The 26,889-nt window shown below is 34.2% G+C and overlaps 2 protein-coding genes across 10 annotated transcripts in view; one reads left to right on the top strand and one right to left on the bottom strand.

The window, feature by feature from the left end:
- Positions 1-7,200, top strand: part of LOC100647131 (sodium-dependent transporter bedraggled) — a 20,130-nt gene extending 12,930 nt beyond the window's left edge. For 4 of the 5 annotated variants that reach the window (XM_012308082.3, XM_012308099.3, XM_048407968.1 and 1 more), the window contains exons 4-14: positions 499-677; positions 773-989; positions 1,123-1,373; positions 1,452-1,675; positions 1,745-1,901; positions 1,975-2,255; positions 2,317-2,448; positions 4,314-4,541; positions 4,620-4,817; positions 4,933-4,980; positions 5,101-7,200. In XM_012308082.3, the coding sequence (XP_012163472.2) occupies positions 499-677; positions 773-989; positions 1,123-1,373; positions 1,452-1,675; positions 1,745-1,901; positions 1,975-2,255; positions 2,317-2,448; positions 4,314-4,541; positions 4,620-4,817; positions 4,933-4,980; positions 5,101-5,919 (2,734 nt within the window). In that variant the 3' untranslated portion in view covers positions 5,920-7,200. The remainder of the gene's footprint in view (positions 1-498; positions 678-772; positions 990-1,122; positions 1,374-1,451; positions 1,676-1,744; positions 1,902-1,974; positions 2,256-2,316; positions 2,449-4,313; positions 4,542-4,619; positions 4,818-4,932; positions 4,981-5,100) is intronic. The other variant, XM_012308074.3, reaches the window with a different exon arrangement.
- LOC100647009 (dynein heavy chain, cytoplasmic) lies at positions 7,003-26,889 on the bottom strand. Of its 5 annotated transcripts, none has more exons than XM_048407933.1 (23): positions 26,483-26,889; positions 25,369-25,886; positions 24,213-25,307; positions 24,004-24,139; positions 23,570-23,943; positions 23,291-23,326; positions 21,867-21,938; positions 18,444-21,794; positions 17,969-18,363; positions 17,577-17,887; positions 17,400-17,488; positions 17,170-17,199; positions 15,883-17,029; positions 15,289-15,784; positions 14,586-15,201; positions 13,711-14,505; positions 13,445-13,646; positions 13,092-13,287; positions 11,903-12,020; positions 11,444-11,815; positions 8,604-11,366; positions 8,120-8,317; positions 7,003-8,053 (listed from the first exon to the last, which is right to left on the bottom strand). In XM_048407933.1, the coding sequence occupies exons 1-23, from the start codon at positions 26,724-26,726 to the stop codon at positions 7,619-7,621; spliced, it is 13,989 nt and encodes a 4,662-aa protein (XP_048263890.1). In that variant the 5' UTR covers positions 26,727-26,889; the 3' UTR covers positions 7,003-7,618. The 5 variants fall into 5 exon arrangements, with proteins under 5 accessions (XP_048263890.1, XP_012163496.2, XP_048263894.1 ...); XM_012308106.3 differs by lacking the exon at positions 13,092-13,287 and adding an exon at positions 12,430-12,628 and having other exon boundaries at positions 26,483-26,888; XM_048407937.1 differs by lacking the exons at positions 13,092-13,287; positions 17,170-17,199 and adding an exon at positions 12,430-12,628 and having other exon boundaries at positions 26,483-26,888.

The raw sequence follows: 26,889 nt of genomic DNA, 5'->3' as shown, positions 1-26,889 counted from the left end.
ATGATATAAATGTACAGTTAACGTTACGGCAGATAAGATTTAAAAGTGACAGTATACGAATGCAAATACTCTGTAATATAAATCTCGTATTCAATGTCTCACGATTAAATCCTAATATAGGCTTTCATTTGTCGCAACGCAGTCTCGATCGACCGTGAATTTTCTTCGGCAAGAGCGACAAATAAGATACAATTACGTTCGACCCAGTTTTACGACAAATCGATACGACCTTTAACATGATTGTTTTACATACTCTTATCAGCAGCTGTCAGCCATGCTGTGGTATATTTAACATTGCAACCATTACTTGTTCGGTATACTATTTCGTTTAACTATTTACCTCTTAGGCGATGAGCTGCAATTCTTTAATTAATTTGTTGCCTTTTTAATAATTTGATTATTATATACGGAAGAAGTTAAACGGATGCAATAGTATTGGTTACTTTCTTGTTCTCTTTTGATTTCGTTTTTTTTTTATGGAACAATGTGTTTGTTTAGAATATGTGACAGACAGAGAGACGTTGATAGAGATGAGGATAGAGGAGAGGATGAGGATGAGGATGCTAATCCATTGGGAAAATGGCCACATGCGCTTAGTCCAGCCTTGGCGTGTCTTAGTTGCACCCTTGGTCTTTTTAATATAAGTAGATTTTCTATTCTTAGTGTACAATTCGGAGGTGAGTGTAGAAATTGCTATTACATAAGTACGTGTATAAACTATTACTCAATTTTATCCATTATCATCGCATCTTTAATTGTCTTTTTCTTTCAGCAAATTTCATTGTACAGTTCCTGATTTTATCTTTGGTATTGGGTATTCCACTTTTGACGTTGCACGTGTGTCTCGGTCAAAGATTGGCGGCTGGATCCGTGGATATGTGGAAGATTTCACCCCTCTTTCAGGGCGTTGGTATAGCTCTCCTAATTGCACAAGCATTCATCGGTATCTATAGTATCGTTGGTGTATCCTGGATGTTCGTCTACTTTAGGTGTGTTGATTTGTTTTCTGTTTTTGATTTATTCATAATTTTGATAAATTTTGCGATAAAATCTCTTACGATAAATTTTTCATTTTAAGAAAGACCAATAACAATGAGAGAATATTTTTATAATCTTTTCTAGAGATTCATTTATAACGAAGCAGGATAAGTACCGATGGGCAGAACCGTTTTCCTTGTACAGAGAAGATAAACCTACACAGAATAATAGTAATTTGCATAAATTATATGAGACAGTACCAGATTATTTTAGCGGAGTTGTCTTGCAAAGAAATCATTTAAATGAATCAGATCCCGGTATCGTAACGTTAAAGTTTCAAGTGGCTTTCAATTTAGCTGTTGTATGGATGATCGTGTTCGTATCATTAAGCAAAGGTATTTCATGATTTTATTAAACGATATACATATCTGTTTTCATTATTGTTTTCTTCTAATATTTAATAATTGTCTCAGGTTTGAGATCTTATGGCAAAGTAGTATATGTTTTTACGTTGGTGCCTGTATTTGGTACACTAGTTCTTTGTACGAAATTACTTGGCCTCACGCCACCAGGCTCTGTACATCAACTTTTTCCTGCCACTGTGTGGACTGAGTTTTTCATTAATGGCAAATCGTGGGTAGCAGCATCCATCGAGGTTTTCCTCACTTGGGGATTACTTGGTGCAGCTGCTATGCAGGTAATTACGACGTACTATGATGCATTTGATTAATGGAATCTTTACTTGAGGATATTATTGTTCTTCTAGATAGCTGCTCATAATAAGCACAAACATCTATTACAACGAGACACGAGTCTAGTAATCGTGTTAACCCTCGCAGTTCTACTTCTCGCAGCTTTTCTGGCAAATACTTGCGTGCAAGTTTTGCGACATCATGGATATATTTACATACCTAGCTCATTTGGTAAGCAAATGACAGCTCATTATTAATTCAAATGAAGATCGCAAAATTTAAGCGTAATAAATTTCTGTTTCAGAAAGAATATCATCGTATATGTTTATGCGACCTGTGAACCAGCCGGCACCACCGGGATATAGCAGTACACCAGAAAGATTTATGGCACATGCGTCGTTTATTGTTGGAGAACGTGTAACTCGACCCGGTGCAGACTTTAGTGTTGAATCTGGTTATCAAGCCTTGAGATTTTCGACTGAATTGGTTCCTGCAACGTTAGCGTTACTAGGCACTGAACAAGTGTCACCATTCTGGGCAGTTCTTTTCTATTTTATTCTTATCCTATTTGGAATAGCTCAACAGGTATGCAATTCAAAATATATGATAAACCAAAATCGAAAATACAAAAGTTTCATTATTATAGCTAGCAATATGGCATTGTGTAATAACTGGTATTATGGCAATTAATGCAAAAATGATGAAGTTATGGGAAACTACTATTACATTCTTCAGTTGTGCTTGTGCTTATATACTAGGCTTACCCATGGCTACCGAGGTAAATATAATTATTTACATTTACTTGGTAATTTTTAATTTTCCAATATATTTGTGTAATATTTCGAACTGGAAATTGGAGTAAATTTCAGTAAAATAATATTTGTTAATGTATGATTATATCGTCACTACTAAAAGTAAATTAAGTCGCTGTTCTGTTCAAGCGTTCAAGAGGATTTAAAATTCTCTTCTTATCAGACAGACCATGTAATATTCTATTTATACAGATAACGATTATCACTCCAAGCATTGAAATGATTAAAGTATTTCATCAGTATCGTTGAAGTCACCGTGCGTTTCAGAAAATGAGTAATCGTGTCAATTCTATAGTACGGCGGAGCGTACCTTGTTACTTTTGTAACGATTTTTTCGAGGAGAAATATCTATACGATCACGTGAAACATTGCGGATCGGTTTTAGAAGAATGTTCTTTCAAATGTGGAGTTTACGTACCTCGAAAAAATATGGAAGAACATCGAAAAACATGCAGAAATTTTACGAAAGAAAATAATGAAATGAAGGAAGTTCAAGATTCTTTATGGAGAAGTAAAGTGTTCTCAGCTCTAAGATTGCTTCGTTCTGTAATAAACCACGAGGAAAAAGAACGCAAAATTCTCCAGGATAATATGTCTCAATGTTTAAAATTATTGAACTCTCAACAAGAATTGATTAATTCCTTCCGGTTTCAAGTTGCGGAAACGACAAAAGTATGTTATCAATATAATGCAACGTTAAATCAAAGATTAAATGATTTAGAAGTAACTAGCGACAATATGGAACAGCGCACCAGCTTAAGTTTTCAACGTATTTCGGAACAACTGAAACTTTTACACGGTGAATTGACTAATGAACAAAGTAAGCATAATAAAGTACTTGGTGATTGGTACATAGAATTAAATGATCTAAAAGCTTTTGTAACAAAAGAGAACGTACATATAAATAACATATGGCAAGAACAACAGCAATCAATTCACGACCTTAAATTAGAATTAGAAATGAGGTGTAAGAATTCGAAGGAATTAGTGGATCAACAAAAATATATAATTGAGAAAATAAAAAATTTAGAAGAAGAAATAGAGCGACAATCAGAAACCTCAACTAACCAGAAAAGTAATATTAAAGGGTTGAAGTTTCAAATGAAAGAAAATCTAAAGTATCTGGAGGAATTGATTACGGATAATTCAAAATTAAATATTCCGGAATTCGTCGAGTGTCCATGTAAACAGGAATGTTTTGAACAATATTCAACTAATGGTCGTCTTTTATGGAGAATTGACCGTTATAAAGAAAAAATGACCGAAGCAAAGGAAAATGACTGCGTGCTTTATAGTCCAAAATTCTTAAATAAAGAATATGGATATACTTTGAGAATGAAGCTATTTCTAAATGGTATAGGACAGTGGAAAGATCGACATATTATCGGATGCCTACAAGTTGAAACCGGAAAATGGGATCCATTGTTGGATTGGCCTTGTGTCCTAAGAGCAACAGCTACATTGAGAAATCAAGAAAATCCAGCAAACGATATAAAAAAAATTGTTAAAGCTATAGGGCAAGATAAGTCGAATTCAGAAGACATGAATAAAGAAGCTGGGATCTATATGTTTATCCCGCATACAACTTTAACTCGATATTCTGGATATGTTAAAGACAATGCATTGTTTTTAGATATTCAAGTGAAAGATATAAAAACTAGTATCTCTACGCCATCTCTAACGTCATAAATAGCCGCAATATTAAAGCAAATTATTAATATAAATATTGAAGAAAATGCGCGTATCTATGAATTGTACAATGTAGTTATCCTTAAACAACAGTAAAAGTAGATTTTGTTTGTCTTATAGGAATTTAATCATTTGTTTATAGTTGGGCATACACGTCGTATATTATCTAGACTACACAATTGGTGGTACGTGGTGGATAATGATCTTATACTTGGTGCAAGTTGGTGCTGTATTCGCAGTGCGCGGACGTCCACATAGTGGTGAAGCGGTAGTAGCCGAATTGTTTCCTCCAACTGGTCGATGTCTCAGACACTGGGCTGGTCCTCTTCTTTCATTCACGTGGAACGTTATACTGCCTGTTATTCTTATGGTATGTTTTTATCAAAATATTTATACATTAAAAAAAGGTAGTAATATCGTAAGCAAGTTATTGATTTAAATCCAACAGGTACTTAGCATTACGGTATTTAAAAATGCTGGATTTCGAGAACTTTATTCTTACCGACGTACCGCTAGAGAGTACTGGACAGTTTGGGCAAAACAACTCGGAGCTACGATTCAATTAGTACCAATATTGACGATACCGGCAGTGGCGATTATACAAACATGTCGATACTTGAACAACGGTCCACCCGATATTTTTGATGTAAGAATTCGATACAATTTTAACTAGTATAATAATTATTAAGTAATATTTTTTACTTTCCATTTTAACATACTAATATACATTTGACATCAATTTTTGTTTGTGCTAACATTAGAACAATCAAGTGGAAGTTAATATAAATCACTGCGAACAATGTAATGGTGTAAGTTTTCTAATCGTGTATGTGTTTTATATCCACTGTTTTTATACATAGAAAGAAATTTTTATTTTGAACTTATTTATAATTAATATATATAATTTTCAAAAAATTTTTATTTCACAGAGAATTCAATTATTGTATCGACCATCTTTGGAGCCTGATGACCCACGAGATGCGCAAACGCATACTGGAAACGATATGAGTACCAGCATTCACGGCAATGGTATCGTACATACAACGACAGAAGTACCATTTGAAGATCCACCACCAAAATATACACCTCCTCCGAGTTACACTACAGCAACGGGAGCGAGAATAGCAAAGATGTTGCGGCAAAGTTTTCGAAGAAGTGTTCGTCGAATAGCGAATGTGCTCGGTGAGAGCAGTACTCCGAGACAGAGACCGGCGCTACAACCTCCACCTCCTGATTACGCCACTGTACTTGTAGAAATGAATCAAAGTAGGCAAACCCAAGATGTAACAATTCATATAACTGAAGCAAGAAACGAAAACATCAATTCAAACACTCAAAGTAATGCTACCGAAAGACATAGACCTAATACGATAGATAGATCAACAAGAATTGGTGTGGTAGAACGCTCGATAGAAAGAACGCATTCGACGCTCGAAAGACCTCGTCGACCTTGTATGACTTCATCGAGCAGTTCGAATTTAACTGCAGCCGATGTGGCTAATTTACTTCGTAGTAGCATTAGGAGAGGGACTTCGCGAACTCAACAGTCCCTGCGTAGGAGTTTCTGCCACGACGAATCAACGGTAGCAGCGTCCGTTGAAAATCTAGTCGAGGCTGCAGCGCCGATAGGTGAAGAATCCTTGGTCCTTCCAAAGGACGTGTCTCTAGTCTCTAATGAACAGGCTAACAGTAATAGCGACGATAAAAAGACTGCCGAAGAAACGGATGATTCCGTTTCTGTGATATAGACTATATCTTTCTTTTGAGCATATAAGAAGAATAATTTGATGGTTATTTAATTTCTGCTGCATAGTGTTACGGTGATTTATTCCTTGTTTAACTTGTATTCAATATTCATTTTCACAAGCTATTCTACGAAAGATAAACAAGTTGCTGATGATTTCATCGATCAATGATCGAAAAAATAATTTTATCTCTCAGACTGAATTCAGTATTTTCTAATCTTGTCACACTTGACAAATAAGTGCATAATCTCATCACTTTAATTACCGTGACAATTGTATAACGCGCAAATGAAAATTTGATAGCTATAAGCAGTGAAACATATAATAAACTCCTTTTCTTACTTACTACAATAGACATCGATTTTATATTGTATATGTTGAACTTTATTGAGGTTCAATTTGCTTTCAATCAGTCTATTTTAGCATTTTGGCATTTTCAATCGAGACTGTGTAACTAAAATATTTATGTAATATATACTACTGTAACATTTTAGTAGTTTTATGATATTAGTGTACATACTATTTTAACGAATCATAAATTCGCTTATTAAGCATTTTCTTCATTAACCATGATGGTTGTTTAATGTTACAATAATATAATCCGTCCAACATTCATCAAAGCCTATGTATTAGTTTTTGTGCAATGGTTAAAAAATATATACGGCGTATTCTTTTATTTTAAAATATTGCAAAAAAGATCGTGTAGAAAACATGTACTGCAATTGAAATTATTTATCGGAGAGTATATACATAAAATGAATAATCATTGAACTAATTGGATAAAAAAGAGCGTAGAACTCCAATGTTATTTACATAATTATGTAGTATATATATATATTTATATATATATACATACATATGTGTGTGTATTTTACCGTACAAATATTCTAATATTTTATACGTGTAATTGCTATACCTGATATTATGGACCATAATAAAATTTTTATGTTCTTTTTTAAATTTATAGTGCTTCTATGACATCTAATTTAATAATGATAAGATTTAAACAACGTTCATACTTTAAATATTGCATAATTACAGAAATAAATATTAATATAATTGATCAAAGCAACAAAGTACAAAGCATTTTAACGGTACTCATTTTACTTTTTTAATAACTCTTGTAAATCGTACATTAAGTTTTTTATTAGATACCATTCAAATAATATAGATTCTACAATACATTCGTACTTACACTTAAGCAAACACAATGTAACTTTGTTACAGAAAGCGGTCTTTGAGTTTTAAACGTATACAAAACTAAATAAACTATATATATTACAATCTCGTTATTACATCAATTCTAAAACGGATGTCTTACATCTTTCTCAATTATGTTAATTATCAAGAAAATGATTCGTTTTAATGCACGTTTACAAAATATTGTGCTAAGAATTGTTTTGAAGCGATAAATAATAGTCTTTGCTACGTATTCAATTAGTATATTAGAAGAAACGGGCAAACTTTTTTTTATTGATGACTGTGACATTGACAGAATACTATACTAACTAATTAGATCTCGTAATATTTAATATTTTATAAATAATTAAAGACGAACAGATCAATAAACATCTCGAGCAAACGGACAATATATGTGGAGGTTCTTTACTATTTCATTTCTAAAAAGTTCGTTTGCCCATTCCTTTATGACTTTATCGTTATATTATTTGTTAAATATCGTAGTTTGCTAATTTTATAAGTATTAATTCAAAGCAGTAGATGTAAGAACAGCGACTCCCCTCTCATAAAAACTGTGAGGATCTTGACTAGGAGCAATGTTTAAATCAACGGTAAATAATAATTCAGTACGTGTGCTGTTAAGATAAACCGGTAAAGACAATTTGCCCTTTCGTACATCATCGGTGGTAGATCGTATCCACCTCAACATGGTAACTGGTAAATCGGTCATTATAGTTGAAGTCAAATACAATTGATTATCTTTACATTGCGCTCCTTGCAATTTAAGACCGGTTACAGCAAACGAACAATCGTCCGTTGCAATATTATCACTGTCTCCTATAGTTACGTCGAGTTGCAGTTCTTCCAGTGACCAACTGTTTGCTTGCGCTATGCACTGTCTCGTTGCTGTAATATATGCTTCGGGATTCAATAATCCACCAAGCCAAACAGGGAAACTCTAAAAGAAATGTTGTTATAGGAAATGTGAATAATTAATTACACAAATAAGTTTAATTAAACAAACCTTAATTTCTTTTGCTCCGCCTTGAGATACTAATCGTGAAACTTCTTGCAATTGTGATACTCTATGACTAAAGTCTGTTATCCATTGTATTACTGTGCATCCCCTTGGTACTGTGTATCGTCTCCAACCACCTGGTAGAATGCCTTTCACTAATTCTGACAACATAGTTCTGTGATAATTGGTTTGCTTCTTTTTACCCTATAAAGAAAACGCAACATTTATATTTAGTAGTTCATATTAAAAGTTCTCAATTTTTTAACCGTTTACTTTAGAAGAATATATTTCATGGAAATTTAATGTTTCATTTTCAAATGAAAGCTATCATGTTTAATGTGCTTCTTAAAGCAAATGATATCAAATGTTGTTGTATAATCCTCAATGATAATATACGTATATTGGATGTAATACTTATTAAAAATAAAGTATTGAATGTCAAGAGATCGCTCTTTCCTAACAACAATATCAATGTAAATTGAAAAAATACCTGACAGATTAAAACAACGTCTTCTAAGTCATGGATCACATCTTGCAGCAATTTAGCACCGCTATTAACCTCTCTCTCAAAATACCTGTAGAGAGGATCCTTTATATTTTCTACAGTTCTTTTCAGTGTCGGTAAATTTTTTGGAAGCAATTGTAACCATGTTGATGCTGAATTGTGTAACGTTCTCATCCATGATGGTCGGCCATCAGCTTCTGCTTCTCTAGGTGTATCTAACGATTCTTCGTTAGAATACGCTAATTCATCTTCGTCTTCTAATTGTTGCATTTTTAATAATTTAGATACCAAGTCTGTGCCTCTGGTCGTGAGCAGTACTTTTTCCGCATTATTCGGTAACCCAAGCCACGAGGGCGTTTGCCTATCAGATAATGATTCAATCCATTTAAGGAAATGATCACGTCTGGTACCATCCGGCATAGTAATATGTCGTTGACCTCCTTGCAAACCGTCAATGTTAGCAACGAGCGCAAAATCGGCTTCAAAGGATCGCGGAGTGAAAAGTTTCCGAAGGAACGATGCAAGAAGACGTTGGTCAAAATCGTTATCAATTTTACCACCGTATATGCATTGAGATAGCAGTGTCACTAAAGCGTCCCAAGGTACTTTCTCCGGTGGTAAGTTAGTTCTGCCCATAGCAGTAGCCTCTATCCATGTATCCAGAGTGTCACAAGCTACTCGTAGGTCGCTCTCATTGAATTCGTAATGTTTAGCCCATCCTAACGGGGCATAACGAAGACGTTCTTGAACGATAGCATGGAACCATGCTAATAAGAAATAAAGACGGGCTCTTTCGTTAGGTACTTTCATCATTCTTGATGCTGGTACCGTACTGAAAGTTCGTAATAGGTTTGCTCTAATTCCAGGAGGTGGTTCGAAGACAAATATTCTACCAGCTCTCAGTAAATTAACTGGTACTTTTGGATTGATCTCCATGGTTAAGAATAATCTAAAACTGGCATGTGGTTGTAAACTGTGCAATTTCTTTTCAAGTTGTACTAACCACTGTGGTGCTAAATGAACATTTTTCAATAATACCCATCTACCAGCTTTAACAGCCATGTTTATCGCTCTATCTGCTTGATTAAATCCTTCTGCAGATCCAATTGCGATACTAGCTATTTGTTTGCCTGATTCAGCTGCCAAATCATCCACTCGGCCAGAGGCATCGAAACCTGGTACTGAACAAAGCAACGCAGGTACATTAGCTTTCAATTCATTCTCAACTACAGAAGCAAAATCAAGTTCTACTTCTGCAGCTGCCATGAATGATTCTCCCAGAGCGGAAGTTACTACTAAAGACGCAGCAGCTATCACACGATCTGGTCGGAATGCTTGAATTATCAATAACTGATGCATAGCTGTTCCAGTTGGCGTTAATGGCTTTTCTTCATCCCAAAGCTTCGGCACACACGTCTCAGGCGTTGGTGATTGTAACCACGTATTGAATTCTCCATTTTCTTGAATTTTCTCGCGCAATTTTTTAAAAGCTGGCAGTCTAAGACTCAAGCGCATCATAGCTTCTTGTTGTTCTGAACTTAAATTAGGCATTATAGGATCTCGTATATTTAATACACCTTCTTTTCCACGTAAGAAAAATGTAAATTCACTGTCGTAAGTGGATTCTGTGGCAATACCTTTCAGATGAATTCTACATAATAACAATGCAAATGTTAATCTATCCGTATGCAACATTCCACGAGCAACGCGTTCGTAACAAGCAGAAAATAGATCGCTTGTAATAACCGATAGTCTTTGTGTATAATCTGAAATATTACACAATCTTGGATTTTGAGATAAAACAGATGTGAAGACATCTAAGAACATTTTCAAAGAATACTGGTATAAGAAGTGCACTTGATTCAAACTGTCCATCGTGAAATACATATTTGAACAAGCTTGAGACAAAGGCATGTACTGTTGAGAAACTGTTTCAATTTCTGCTATTACTTTATCTGTCTCTTCGACTTTTTTACTAATATCAGCCGCTTCCTGTTTCAAAGTTTCAAGGGTAGTTATCACAGAATCATCATCAAGGATTTTTCCTTTAGCATCGTTCAATGCTTGCAATAAAGATTTCTCAAGCTGCCTCAGCCGCAAATGGAATTCACCTTGTAATTTTAATAAATCAGATCTCTTCTCATCAATGTCCGGACGTTCGGCTTTCAAAACTTGATTTAAGCACTGACTTTGCAGCGAACTTCTAGTAACGGTGAAGTTTACGAAGGTAACACGAGAACAAATGTCAGGTGGAAATTCTACAGTTGGGTCTCTCGTTGATAAAAAGATTACGAAAGATGGTGAAAGATCGATATCTTGATCCCCGAGGGTGATTAATACACGCCCACCTGTTCTTCTTAATTCTCTATTTAGAACAGGATTTAGTATAGGATCATAATTTTCGACATCCTGTACTAACAAAGGATTACCAAAGCGTAATGCACTCTCTAAATTCTTTCTGAACGAGTCATCCAAGAAACTTGTTTTCGTAATCTTTCGATCTTTAAATTCGTTCATTATAAATTCTGTTGCTTGTCCAGATGGATCGATAATTAGTGGATATCTATTGAATCGCTTTAACATAATAGCATTTTCAGTACACAGATCATCCGTTGGTAAAGCATTAGCTTGCCACCTTAAACGTTCATCAGGATTTGAGAGGTATTCTGTTCTCGCTATATCCGGTCGGAACTGTAGGTTTGCATGTTGTAAATGTTGACACCAAGTACTGAACAAATTTTGTCGGTACTAAAAAATATCATGGGTTATATATGTCAGTATTCTATATAGAGAAACATATACGATAACTATTATTAAATACTTACATGTTGATCAAAATATCCAGCATATGCTAGGAAAGCAGATGACAAGAGTACATCTCCGATAATTGTAGACATTTGACTCTTAAATGTTTCGCTAGTTGCTTCCCAACGTTCTCTTTCAATCACTAACGATTTTAATAAAGCGATAGAACGATCTACTTTAGCCTGTACGCTTTCTAAGTCGGCTTTAATAGCTTGCGCCTGAGAAATAAGCTGAGCATATTCTTCCTTATACGACGCTATGCTTTGTTCCAACTGAGCAATCAAATTTTTTACTTCTTCACCCTTCTGCTTATTTGTTTCAGCCTGTCGTTCTAACGAATGAAGTTCATCTCTTAAAGGTTCTACTCGTTTCAACATGTCTGCATATTCGATCTAAAATTTTTAAATCATATATTTTTAATATTGATTTCTTTTTTGAAAAACAAAATCTATGTCGAATATCTCCTTTTAAATATTCACCTGTGCAGTAGCCCATTTAACAAGAGGTCCGCAAGCCATACTGGCTCGGTTAACTTTTTCAAAGTTATAGTCAGGATTACTTAAATAGCGACTCTTCATTTTCTCTCTTACTTCATCCCTAAATAAATGTATAAAAAAATTCTTTAAATTTCTTAATTCAATAATTTGATAATGATTTTTAACAATTTCAAGTTTAGTATACTATATTATACACATAATTTTGGTTAGTAACAAAGTTGTCAATTATCGTTCACATGCTCTAAGTATCAATTGTGCTTTGTGATTTGTCCAACATTTGTTTAGATTTGAGATCAGCAAGCACAAAGATTAGTTGTAGATACATACAACAAATATTAGTATTACACATTTCAGACATTCTTATATTATTTATCATCTTCTTCTTATTATGAACTTCTATTTGATGAATTTTTTAGAAAATATTTGTATCAACGAACCGTGTTCGCTGATCCCTACATCAAAGAATTATACCATTTGTAAAGGTAAACAAACAATGAAAGCATGCTTACGTAATATCCTCAGTACTGAAATTAGAGACAATAGTATTGATAAAATTGTCCCTCATGATGACAGCGCGGATAGATTTCCAATCACTGGCATTTTCACCGAGCAATAAGCAGATAGACTCCAGTGCAACCTTCACGATCGCCGGCGGATTCGCCATGGACCGAACTTCGACTAAATGTTGTTTCTTTATCGATTTCACCGCTATACGAAAAACGAAACGATTTTATATAGTACAAAGAAAATAAAGTGCAGGCATGTGCAATTAGAACAGTTATGACGATGTTACGTGAAGAAAGCTCCGCAGCAGGCTGCACATCGTTTTAAATCACCTATAGACAGTTAGAGATAAAAAAACACGATACATTTTATTTACAGTAACACAGTATTTACGTATCATGTCACGTCCTTATAATTGTTGCTATAAAATATTTAAAAATTCATATATTGAAAATCAAAGTAAAATAATCTGTCTAGAAGTAATTAATTTAGAAGTTTCTTTCTACTTATAAGAACGTATGCTATACGTAGGTGAGTATATTGTATTCAGCCAAAAGTCATAACATATACATATACATATGTCAAGCGGTTATAGAATTATATGTATTTGCCTCGGTAAATGCCCACGCGAGATTGAACATTCAGCAGATCCAGAATCATTTCTTACGTGATGTTTTCTGTGTTGAAGTTGACGATGGTCGGTATAAAACTATCCTTCATAATAATAGCACGAATCTGTTTCCAATCGGTAGCATTTTCCTCAAGTAACAAGCATATAGACTCTAAAGCTACCTTTACGATGTTTGGAGGATTTGCCATTGATCGAATTTCGACAAGATACTGCCGCTTAATCCCCTTGACAGCTACACTCATTGCAAACGTTTGAACACAATGCGCGTCACATGTTTCAGGTATTCAAAATAAAATACGGATGAACATTGATTACAGTTATGTATCAGAAGTATAACAACCGTTTGTACTCATTGCGCCGATTAAAACTAGAGCATAAATAATACATACCGTTTTGTGCATCAATAACAGCTGGTTCAACTTGTGCTAAGTCGGCCATGACGTCCTCACGTTTTTGGTCAATAGCAACAGTTTGTATTGCTAATTGTTGTTGAATTTCTTGACTTTGCACCTTCTTCTTTTCTGCTTCTTGCTGATCCTTAACCATTTGTCGTAATTTTGCATTTGCAGCTTCATTTTTTGCATGCAATTCCTATATACAAGATATACGTGAGAAAAAGCTGTAAAAGATATTTTTTTTCATTTCATTATCTTACCTGAGATTTTATAGCTAAACTTTTTTGCATTTCTTCTACTTGTTCTACTGTTTCTGCTATTTTGCTTAAACCAACGTTTAAATGCAATTGTTGCTCTTCTAAATCACTTCTCTTCTCTTGATACAACTTTACGAAATGATGTATAAAGTCTAAATAATGACGAGGTGTAATAGCCATTGTCCTACCACTTCGTTTCGCGAGCCTAGCATTAGCTTTATGTAATGTTTGGTGCACATAAACGCAAGCATTTATTACAGCATCTCTATGAGAAGGCTGTGATGGTATTAAAGAACAAACTGAAGGGAAGAAATCTGGATACTTCCACATAGGTCTTTCCAAATCTACACGACTGGTAAACTCTTTGCCAACTTGGAAAAGTGCGTTATCTGACCAATCACCAAACCAATTTAACACACATCTATTGAACAATGCAGGTGATGTCGCAGCTCTATCTTTAAGACCATCGGTACTGGGGTTCATCGTAAATACTACATGTAAATTCTTCATAACTTGACCAGTAAACCATTTATACAATTCTTCGTTAGAATCTAACATGAGACCTTCGCGTTGTGCTCCCTCTTTACATTGAGTCATAAGTGTCGTATATTCATCACCTTCGAATAAACCAGGTACTTCTCCGTTTGCAAGCAACGTATTCATACGTTCAAGAAAACCAGAATCTAAAACGTTCGATTCATCAAGAATAAATGCTATTTTCTCATCTTTACAACCAGATCGTCTTAACACTTGACGCAAATCTTCGTCAAAATCTTCTCCGGTATATTTATTATGAACCTTTGATATAAAATATCAATACGTTAAATAAATTGTAAACCTTTTAAAATGAATAATTCTAACAGCTTATAGATAAATACCTTTATTTGAAAAATGGATAAACCATTCATCCAAGCAACGAACCTAGACAGAGTTGTCTTACCAGCACCAGAGACACCAATAAGTAATAAGTGTCCCTGAGGCTGACGGAAAATTCTGTCGATTCGTAAAACATGTTCAAGAACTTCATCAAAAAGTACCAAAGGAACATCTAATTCCTCTTCATAAAATACTTTCAATCTTGCTCTAACATAATCTCGTAATTCTTGTCTATTAACTGGCACATAATCTTTAGATAACCAATTACTGTATAATATAGGCCTGGCTAATGCTTTCTCCTTATCGACACCCATAAAATGTTTCATGGCGACAGTATCTATGTTTTTGTTGGTCCAAGCTCTTTCGGAATCTTCTACTAATCTATCTTGGAATAAACGAAGAGCCTCGTGTGCCCATAAGCGTACTAGACCTTCAACCGATAAATTATCGAGGGGCCTAATAGCTTCACAGATTCCGCGTACCCAACGTGTCATTTCACGCGGAGAGTAAACGTAATGTGGTTGCATGTCTTGTGTAAATCTTTCTTGTGAAGCTAGATAAAACTCTACCATTGCATTCGTTAAAGGTTCTGCGTAACCTCGTAAAGAGGGTGTTAACCTGTAATAATAAATTGTAGAGTGAAAGAGTTATTCATTACTTCATTCCAATAATTTAAAGACGATCATTCGTTATCGTTATTATTACCTAAGCATAGCCCGTGTAAATGTACCATAAATTTGTTTTAAAGATGTTTCTCCCGGGTAATCGACGTATATAACTGGAACATGTCGTAAGAATCTATGACTAAGCGGCTTTCTACCTGGATCTGTTGGAGGATTGCACGCTCCGACAAATTGGATCCGTTCCAAAGTAACCCATGCTTGATCGCTAGTTCGATAGAAACCCCTATGTTCTACCAACTGCCTGAGGAACGAGATTACGCGTTGTGTTCCATAATTATCCATATCGGGTAAATTAATTTCATCGCAAAATAGAACCAGCCATTTGCCCAATTGTACTGGTGAAAGTACAACACCATTAGGTGTTTTGCGATATTCGCAATAATGATCAAAAGTTTTTAACAATAATTCAGGCGTAGTAGCGGAAGAAAAGTTTAATCCAACAACTTCCATATCAGGCAAAGCTCGTAAAGCAGAGAAGAGCGTCATGGTTTTACCAGAGCCAGGTGGTCCACAAAGCACTATAAAAATTATATACTTATCATCTTTACTTTAAATTATATACTTATATCATTATATGCTTCTAATTTTATAATAATTTTTATAAGTATAATATTACCTATTGGTTTATGTTCTGCCAACCATGTGTAAAGTAGACTCTCGTGCCTTACCGTATCTAAAGTAGGTACAACAATATCTGGGCTAGCAACTTTATGTGTTTCCACTTCAATCTGCGGAACTTTATTACTCCAAGGTAACCATTCACCATGAATGCTTACTTCAAAATCAATAATAGGAATGTTACTTTGAGTTGGTAGAGGTACAGTGGTAATAGATCTAACGAAATCTCCCAAATCAGATCTAACTTTTAGTTTCGCGTCACCTGCGAAGCTCCACAACAAAGCATATACCAAGCACTTCGGCATATAACGTTCTAGTTGTTCGCTTGGCAACGGAAAATCTGTATGTGAATGATTATATTGTAAAACATTGCGCACAGCTTGATTTAGCATAGAGAATAAAGAGCTTAATGCTCGCAGACGTGTAAAATCCATTATATGTTCTTGTTTCATGGCATACTCTAAACATCTCACTACTAATCCATCTGGAGCAAAATAACTTTGTAAAATGCTAGCAACTTCTCTTTGTACTGATAATGCAGGAGACATAGTATCGTCTTTTTCTGTTGCCTTTTTGCTAAGATTATCTTCTTCTCCATCTTCGAGAGGAATGTTTCTTAAACGCAGCATGTAATTTTCAAATATCATTTCTGTAGAAAGTACGTCTTCAGAGAACCAAACCATGCCGCAACGAGAAACAGTAGCCAACGTGGCATATTTTAGATCTTGCACTTCAAACATAACTCTCACATTTGGAGGTAAACTTAAACGTTCGCCGTTTGGTAGCGTGAGTAGTTTATTATCGTCGAGTACAGAATTCAGGTTTTCAACCCATTCTGGATCAACATCACCATCAAATATGATCCACTGTCGTTTATTGATCTCCCCTCTTACATTGTCTATAATTTTTCTAAGAATATGTGTGAAGAGGCCATCTGTCCATTCACGTGTATTTGGATCTAGTACACCATATAATGTTTCCTTGCTAATAGCTTTGGGATCGATTACATGTGCCACACCTTCTATTCCTTCGAATCTTTCTAAGGCTTTTAATAGTACTTTCCACGCCGTTGTTTTCCCAGAACCACTTGGACCAACCATCATTAAACCATGATTTAAGTTACAAATTTGATAAAGTTGCAGTACCTAAATAAAAAGGTTTATAAAAGTAGTAACCATCAAAATAAGAAAAAGATAATAATCATGCGAATTTATGATGAATGTTATCTATGAAGTTGAAAAATGTTGACCATGCAATGCTATCCATGATTTAATTTTCATCTCACCTTTTCTACCCAGGTCTCACCGACCATTTCCTAGGGAATGCATATGATAAAAAAAAATTCAAAAATTAGGAAGATATTATCTATCTTACATAACATGTTCTCAGAAGAAACAGAAGTTTTAACATTTTATGTATGCTATTTCTTTTTATTCTTTTTTTATGACAATGATAAGACTGAATATAATGAGAAGATGATTATTTATTGCTCTCTATGTTATGAATGTATATTACCTTTTCCTGCCAAGCTCCTCCTTGTTCGTCACCTTCACCACATACTAAATACTCTTCCATGCATACCTTTCTAATCTGATCTTTCAATCCTATGAATATATATTTTATTTGTAGTACATAAAGGAAAATTAGTATATGTATAAGATATCAAAATGTGACTTTAAATGTAGTAATTACCTTTCATTTCAGCACGTGTGTAATTTACATTCGGAAATACATCGTTAAGTAAACTAAATAGTAATGGAATATCTTCAGCAACTAATTTTGGTACCATTGTTTCACAAACAGATTGAATAAGAATTTCTTGCTCTGGCAAATTTTCAGCGATCGAAGCCTCGTCAATATTAGTTTCGCCACGATTCTGCATGCCTTCTTTAATTTTTTGAATTCGATCGCGTTTAACATTTCCGGCGGAAATAAGTACAGATTTAAGTGCCCGAAGACCAAAATCATAATGAGATTGATTGGAAAGTTGTTCATCGCATAGTCTAGTAACAATATCATATGTTTAGTAAGAAAAAGAAAAAAGGTATATATACTTGAATGATATACAAGAATAAAAATCTCACTTAAAGAATGGTACGATCTTGCATGCTAGCTTTTCAGCAGATCTAAATCCTTGACTGAAAAGCATAACCTCAGCAATTAACTGCCTATCTGGAGTAGTCATAGCTAGTGATCTAAAGAGCTTCTTTAAATTATCAGGAAGATTTGATCGTCCAGCATAGCCTGGATTCATTGTAATAAAGATTGCCATATCTGTGGATACTTTAACTTGTTTTCCAACTAATTCTACACAGAGTGTTCCTTCTTTCTTCCCTTCCATCTGACTTTTTAATGCTTCCTGAATGGTTTGCACTTGCTGAGAGACAGCTGAAAGCATACGCTCTTCGAGACGATTAAATTCGTCGAAACAACCCCATGCTCCAACTTGACAAAGACCGACAAAGATACGACCCATAGCCTAAGAAATGCAATAAAACATAATTAAAATAACTTCTTAAAAGCTGTAGAGCTATTGCTTTGATAATATTCTTTATTTACCTGAAAGTCGAATGTTTCATCGCAATTAAACACCAGTACAAATCTTCCGAGCTGGTGACCGAGAGCTTTAACCGACTCAGTTTTTCCTGTACCAGCTGGTCCAAATGGAGAACCTCCAAGACGAGCTTCTAAAGCCTGTGTCATTGTTAAATAACATCGGTCTGTCAAAGGTGTCTGTACTAATCTATCCTGTACTCCTAAATATTCGAAACCATAATAAAATTTCGCATTTGCCATATGTATCGTAAGTTGCTGTAAAACTTCAGTTTGTCTCGGATCAAAGTAGAATCTCATTTCACATAACCATTCAAATGCTTTGGGATTAGAAACTTTATTTGCAATTAATCTCCTTGTTACTGTGCGTTTATGTACAAATTCGTTAATTAAATGCTCTAACTTTTTCCGTCTTAACGCAGGTTGTTCTTGGAGAACAGAGTCTGCTAAGACATTTAATGTACCTTCAACTTGTAGTAACACTCTTTCTAAGGAATTCTTACTTGGATCGCTTTGCGACTCATGCAATGCGGCTTCAACATCTTCTGACCATAAAATCTGAGCTGCTAAAACTATAATTTGAGCCTGATAATTATCACACCATGTCATAAACGCTTGAGGGTTAATATTTCCATCTTTGAATTGTTTAATATCTTGTACTGCTCTTGCAAGACTCGATGCTAATGTAACTCTCATTTCTTTTTCTACAAGCGTCAACCATTCATTGATTTTTGGATGATCAATAGTAGATACAGGATTTTGGAAAAGTACTTCTTCTCCTTCGCGGGAAGCGATACCAGTAATAATAGTGTTATCTTCATTCAAGAGAATAGCTGCTACACCAGCAAACATCTTTTTAAAATGTTTTTGTAATCTAGCAATGTTTTTGCTATTACCAATAATTTCCAATAAATCCTCATCGCCCACGAAATAAAATCGCGGGAATGACGTTCGTTCTCTTTCAAGATATTCTCCTAAAGCTTTTTGTATTTTTCCAAGCAGATCAGCTAAACGTTCGAGTGCTCTTTGTACACCAGGGATGTTTAGAACATCCATTACCATGGGAGATTTAGATACCTTTTTCATTAAACCAAGGAACTCAGAACTAATGCTTTGGAAACGTGATGTCTCAACAGGCAATAATGTTTTAATGTCAGCACTTCCTGAGAAAATTCCTTCCAGATAAACCCAACGTCGCTGAACATCTATCCATACATCAAATAATGCATTGATTCTATTCAATTTTTCTTCCCATGTTAATGCTTCTTCTTCAAATACTTTGTAATAAGGTGAGAGTTTCATAGCAGCCACAGAATTGATGTGTTCTTTAACTTTATTAAAAAGATCATCCCAACCACGAATTAATCTACATTTATTTTGATAATTGATTAAATCCAATTCATAAGTTTGCCAGGATTCTCGAACCTGTTTTAAGAATTCTTCTAGCGCCATTTCACCTTGAGCGACGAGAATGATATCTTTTACTATTCCTTCATTTTTTTGTAAGTTTACATCCCAAACTTGACCAAGAGTAAGTTCACTTAGTACCCAGTTTACTCGAAGTTGCTTTGTTAATTGTTTCCAATGTCTTTCTTTCAAGGCATCAGATTTTAATTCGAAAATTAACATGTTAACTTTGGTGTAACTTTGCAACATTTTTTTAACATATTCATATGAAGAATACTGTCTTAATCTAGCTGGTAGCTCTTTCAGTTGCGCCATCATTCCATCTAACTGTTGACGCAATTTTCTTGGTTGAACAGATAACCATGGCTTCTCTCGTGTATCATCGATTTGTGCCCATATTTTCGACAATTCAGACCAAACGCCTCTTAAATCTTGAAGCTCTTCAAATACTACTTGCATTCTATCTTCGCTAGTTGATACTGCTCCCGGTTCTTGCAATTCTAAAGCTTCTTTAGCCTTTGCTACGTTATCTCGTTCTTCTTTTAATCTAGCAAATTTGCTTTCAAACAATTGTAACTGTTGCAAAGCTTCATCTGGTCGTAAATGGCCCTCGACTGGTTTTCCTCTTTCCCAATCACTGAGGAAATCAGTAGTCCTTATTTCAACCGCTTTATCTTCCGCTACTATTTTCATCTGTAACGACGCAACCTGTGTCTGTATACTTGTGTCTTTTCTCTTGATTATTTCATTGAATGCACCCCATTCGCCTTCTATGTTGTCTACGTGCAACCATGAAGAAGGAAATTGGAACCTTTGACGTTCCAATATTCTTTGACCCTCGCGATATATATCGACTTGTTTCTCCCAGACTTTCATCTTACGTTTCAATGATTGAACATAAGTTATGAATCCCACAGCATCGGAAGTACTAGCAGCTTCAATGGATTGTTGTTCTAAATCGCTTCTAGATTTTGATACTTGTGCGTGGAAGCTTGCCATTTCATTGCCGAGAAGAGTGCCGAATTTTCCTAATGTTTCTTTGTGCCATGAATCATATTTCAAAGATACTTTACTTTGTACTTTTGCAAAGTCAATAATAACAGGTCCAAATTCTCGTCTGGTATCTGATGTATCAAACGTAGCTCTGGTCTTTTTAATATCATTCAAACATTTCATCCATAAATTTATATTTTCTCCTAACTTTCCATATAAATTGTCTGGTTGTAAGTCCCAAAGTGCTTGATAACGTAACCATTGATCTACATAATCGGCAATATCTTTCATTTTAGATTCAACCGCTTCATAAGCTGCTTCCAAAGGTTGTTTCCCATTGGGTAACTTCGTAAGTAAATTTCTGTAAGTACCTGATTCAGGTTTATCTAAACCCACTTGATACCTCGAACTTTGAAGTCGAATTTGAGAAGTAACAATAGCTTGCCATGCAAATAATTGTTGCATTATTTGGAATCTTGCATCTTCAATGCTTGGATACAAGTACATTGTTTGATTTGTTATTCGAACTTCGTGTATCTGATTTTGAATTTTTGGATCGCCACCAGGTTTATGAGTGGGCTGAGAAGGTGCATCAGTATCCATACTTAAATCTACTTCTTTCTTTTGACCAGTAAGTGCATCAGTCCATGCTTTTATTCCCGCCTCTAATCTAGCTGCTAAATTCTTCTCTACTTCCTCATCAAGTCTAGATACCCAAATAGTTAGATTTGAATAATTTTTTAAAGATAATTCATCTACAGCTTTTTGAATTTTGGAAAGTATATCGGCAAATGTATTTGCTGAATATGGACATGTTTCAAGAGATCGGACATCAACATCCAATTGCTCTTCAACTACCACAAGATCTTCCACTTTTTCTTGGAATGAAACAACGGCATCGGAAAGACGTTGCACATATTGATCTAATTTATAGCTTTCCCAAATTAGAGCAATTCCCTAAATTCAAAAATAAAAATGATTGTACTTAATAGTAAAATTTTATAATGTAATAACATAACTAAGACTTACTTCAGAAATAAGGGATAATACATCGTTACGCATTCCAGCAACCAAGGGAATTATACTGGCTTTATCTTCGATCTAGGAGAAAAAAAATGAATTATGAAATACAATTTTAAAAACTTATATTATGAATTATATCAATACAATTTTACGACATAAATTACCATTTACCATTCAATAATGTACAGACAAGAAGGCAAACAAAAGTTTTACATATTCATAGCTTATGCTAAAAAATTATATGGCAATTTTCATTTCCGATTAACATGTTACAAAAACTGAGAAATATAAGATATTATTATATCAATTACAGGCAATTAAACTTTTTGAATGTGCGGCCACTTAAAGTCTGCAAATTAATTATAATTACATAGTGCAAATTTCAAGTACCACTTGGTAATACTTAGTAGCACTTAGCCAACCGAATAGGGAGATCTCCCCTCTGTAAAGTACATCGCGGCGTGATCGAACGGGGAGATCTACCTTTTGACTTTTGCAACACATTTTCTTTTCTTCCTTTTCTTTTTTTTTTTTTTTTTTTTTTTTTTTTTTTTTTTTTTTTTTTTTTTTTTTTTTTTGTTACCAGTTATTGTTTACCTGGAATTGTTCCCAATTAATTGCGCTACTTTTTCTGTTTTTATAAAGTACAGTATATAATAAAATACATCAATTTGGTAGTGTTAAAATTAATTAGAAAGTTACACTATCCGTTATGACTAAATGAAGTTATAATCAAACGATATCGATGTAAAAAAGATATTAAAATGCATTATGAATTTTTAATTTCACGTTCAAGTTGTGTTATTTATCTTTAATCATCTTTAATGTTTCTAATTTTACCTATATTGTTTTATACTTTTAATATATACTTTTAATTTGATGTTTTATATAAACAATATGTGAAATCGTTAAATAAAATTATTACCGCAAAATATAAGAGACCACTTAAATAATTTTTAGACTTCTTTGTTTTTTAAGTAGTGAATATTAATCCTCGATACTTGGAAAAATGCGCGATGGACAGCGTATAAGTTGGCTTGTCCGAGCACAATGAGAAACGTATAGTTCGCTGTGGCGCGCGCGGTTGGCTTAGTGCTAAGAATATGGAACAGAAACAAAGATTTCTTCACAATGGGTTTTAAAGTTTTTGTAAAATGTTCGAAAGCGAACAAAATCAGAAACATTACGAAGAATAAAAAAATTAATACTGTAATCGAAAGTGAGAAAGCTTTAATTTTATGGGGTTCCCGCACATCCTATGATTCACCTACTCATACTTTTTTCACTAGTTTCTTCCATTTGTTACGTTACTAAAATAAAATCATATCATCTTGCAGTACACATTTTTCTACAAGAACTAAGCAGGCATACAATATAATTCGCAGATATAGGCAAAATGCATAATTCCTGAAAGCATCATATATGACTACCTTCAGTGCGGGGCAGTGGGGACTCCGATTGGTAAGCTAAAAATGTTGGACACTCAAGGAATTAAAAATATCAATATTACTAATATATAATTTTATCCTGGTTCTATTCCCTATCATTGTCTATCCTTTCATTTGTATTTTTAAAATTTTATATTGTTCATATTATTAAAATAATAATTGCAATACAATTACATTGCAATATTTCAATAAAATTTCTTTAAAATCATATATGAATTATAGCACTATAATTATAAATAATAAAATGAAAAGAGGTATTACCTTTTCAAGTGTTCTTTCATAGGTTCTGATACTCTCAATCAAGCTGATGGCAAAGGGATATAACTGATTAGCCTGATGTGCTCTATTCACAATTGGTAAAGGTACACGAAAGCCGAGATTCCTTAAATTTCTAACTTCCTTCGATAATGTAATAATCTCAGGAAGAAAATTCACTTTTAACTTTAATACATTGCCACGTCCGGTTCGTGATCGTACATTTTCTATTGTAAAAATCCTTCCAGTAACACCAAGATTTCTTTGTTGCACTTTACGTGCCCAATCATCAAAAATTTCCTGGGTTGACAGTTTCATGCGAAAACTATCCCCATCAGCTTTCAATTTTTGACCTTCGATATGAGTTTCCCATCCTTTTCCTATGAAAGAAACATAAGTGAAAATCCAATGCAACTATATAAAATAATTTTAATATTTACCTAAGACATCTTCAACTCGTTTTAAATACATTGTAAGCTGATAATCTATTTGTTTAACCCAGATAATTGAGCCAGCAACAGGTGGTAAATCTCTAACCATACTCATTCTACAACATTTGCTTTGTGCATACTGAACCTAGATTGATAATGTAGCTATTAGTACAAATTAATAATCACAATTAAAAGATTTGAGTTCCATATTTTTATACCTTAAACTTTTCATGTAATGCTTCAATATCATCCTTTACCCTCTGTATCAGTTGTGTTTGATATTCTCTAATGGCGCCTCGAATATGTGGTCTTACGAAAAGTGCATTAAAACGTGAAAAAATTCTAAACATTTCATTTGCATTTTTCGCAGTACCTAATTGATCTCGAAGATGTGCAGTGATTCTTGCTTCAACTCTCTCAATACGTTCTTCATATCTACGGACAGCAGCTTTCCATGATTCAACACCTTCCTTAGTAATATCAAGACAATCAATTTCTTTTACATTTTCGTATGCTAAATTTACTTCGCTAATGGCGTTTGCGTCTGCTGCATCCAAAGCGAATTCAACTTTTACGTTATCATTATCTGGATTCTCCATTGAAGCGTTATTATTATTCTGACGAACGGTAGGTCTAAGTACACGAACAATTACTGTTCGGAGTTGTTCGTGTTGCCGACGGAAATTTCGCATTTGCTCCATTCTAGTTTGTAATTTTTTATGTGCTGGTAATACTCTCCATACCATTTTCATATGCTCATCGCGTTTTTTCTTAACAATATCTCTTAATAAACCAGTTAATTTTTCATATTCATCATCCCATGTATTAAACACTTCAAAACATTGTTCCATAACTTTTTCAAACTCGTCAAATGGAATGTGCATTAATCTTCTTGTACCTAACACTTTAAGAAGCTGCTGTCCTAGATCTCTAGAAATAGCTTCTATCAACCTCAATACTCTTTGAACAGGATATTTAGTACTTCTAATTTTGCGTAAGTGCATAAATATTTGTTGAACGCTAGTTCTTATCCTTTCAAGTTCTGTAGCTGATAATAAATCATTTATTGGAAAATCTTTCATTAATGGATTGTAGTCATTGACAGTAGCCAAAGCTTGTTGTAGGCCAGTATCTATATCAAAACTAACTGTTGCATGAAATCGTTTTCCATGTTTAAGTATATCAAGTGTCAAAGTGATTTCTATACTCTCTCGTTTCTCCTGTATTCGATGCAATGCTCTTTCCAAATTTAACCAGAAAGAAATTTCTTGCAGAGCAGTACCTGATTCTGGGTCACGATTTAATTTAGTAACCTATGAAAAGACAAAAAGATAAAGTATATATATACATATATATAATTCATAAGACCTTTACCTTCTGAATTTCTTTAATCCATCTATTGACACCATTCTGTAATTGATTTAGAAATGTTGAATCTTCAACTTTGTCACCAAAATCAGCAACTTTGGGCTTACGATTTTCTTCTGCACATTGTTTAATTACTTGTGCCACAAGTGGATGAATTTGTAATGAAATTTCAGGAATATCTATGTTCTGTTGTAGATGCAATAAACCCATTTCAAGTTCTGCTATTTTCTTTTCAACAGATGGTGCCATTTTATCACCATCTCTATCTGCACGGCCTGTTTCTTTTACATAACTTTTAAAATATGGTGCCATAGTTTTGCTTATTGCATGCAATGTTTCATATGGTGGTCCATCTGAGAATGTAACTAAACGCAGCTGTGAATGGATAGATTTATCAGCTTCAATCACAGCTGCACGTTTTGTTAAAACTAAGGAGGCCATTTTAGGACTAGTAAAATATATCTCATTTGAGATATAAAAGATAGTACTTTCTTTTTCTTCATCTCCTTCATTGTTATCTTCCTCTGAAAAGTAATAAATTAGTTATGGCACATTTATAAAAAGAAAGGGGAAAATTTAACAGAATGGAAAGTCAATTTCCATTCTCAAAAAATAATGTAATCTAAAATCTAAAATAATAAGGGACCACACATTTCCTTTTTTCACAAAGCATTATGTTACTTCATGACAGCAGATATATGATATATGATTGTAGTTACAATAGGTTGCACATGATGATTTAACTTCGTATTTCTCTTCTTAGTTACTTATAATTTAAATTATTTTAATCTTATATTAAATATGAAAATAAAAACATAATTAGTGTAAGAAAATATGTACCGGTATATATTTATGACATCTGGTATATACGGAATATTAACGAAAAAGAACGTATCAATCCTATTACGTGTATTGATTATATTAGCGTATGAGTCACGTTTATGAGAAATTTAAATGCATCAAACGACAAACTTCGCACTAATATTCAGGATACGTTTCCTGTCGCGGATTGATGTACCGTTGTATCGAAATACTGCAATGGAGGATATCATAAGAGGGCAGAGTGCAAAATTCTCAACAGTAAATTAATTAATTATTTATTGTAAATCAATCCACGTACCTTTACTGGAACTTCTTTGTATGTAAAGCGCCCACACTTGAGAATCGCCTAAGAATTTTCTTACACATTCTTGATTGCTCTTATCTTCTAGAGCAGAATTGAACGCGGGTGGTACCACATCTTCATCGGGTAGAAGGACCGTTACCACTTTCTTTAAATAATTAGCGAATGCTGAATATGATACAACTATAACAATTTGAGACTCCGGGGACGGTTCCCCGGTGCCGTCCAAGGAGTCACCCATCTTTCGTTAATCAATATCGCAAAATTTAAAAAATCTTGAGCGGGTGATCAGTCGATCCCCGCTCTAGGATGAACTGTCACACGAGTGATGACGAATATAGGAGGCATAGACTACGGCACGGAACTACCTATACGAACTGCAACGATTTCAACGATTCTCTAGT

Source organism: Bombus terrestris, chromosome 1 (genome assembly GCF_910591885.1).
Source record: "Bombus terrestris chromosome 1, iyBomTerr1.2, whole genome shotgun sequence".
Taxonomy (NCBI): domain Eukaryota; kingdom Metazoa; phylum Arthropoda; class Insecta; order Hymenoptera; family Apidae; genus Bombus; species Bombus terrestris.
Note: the sequence above shows the minus strand (reverse complement) of the source record. Positions and strands in the feature narration are given on the sequence as shown.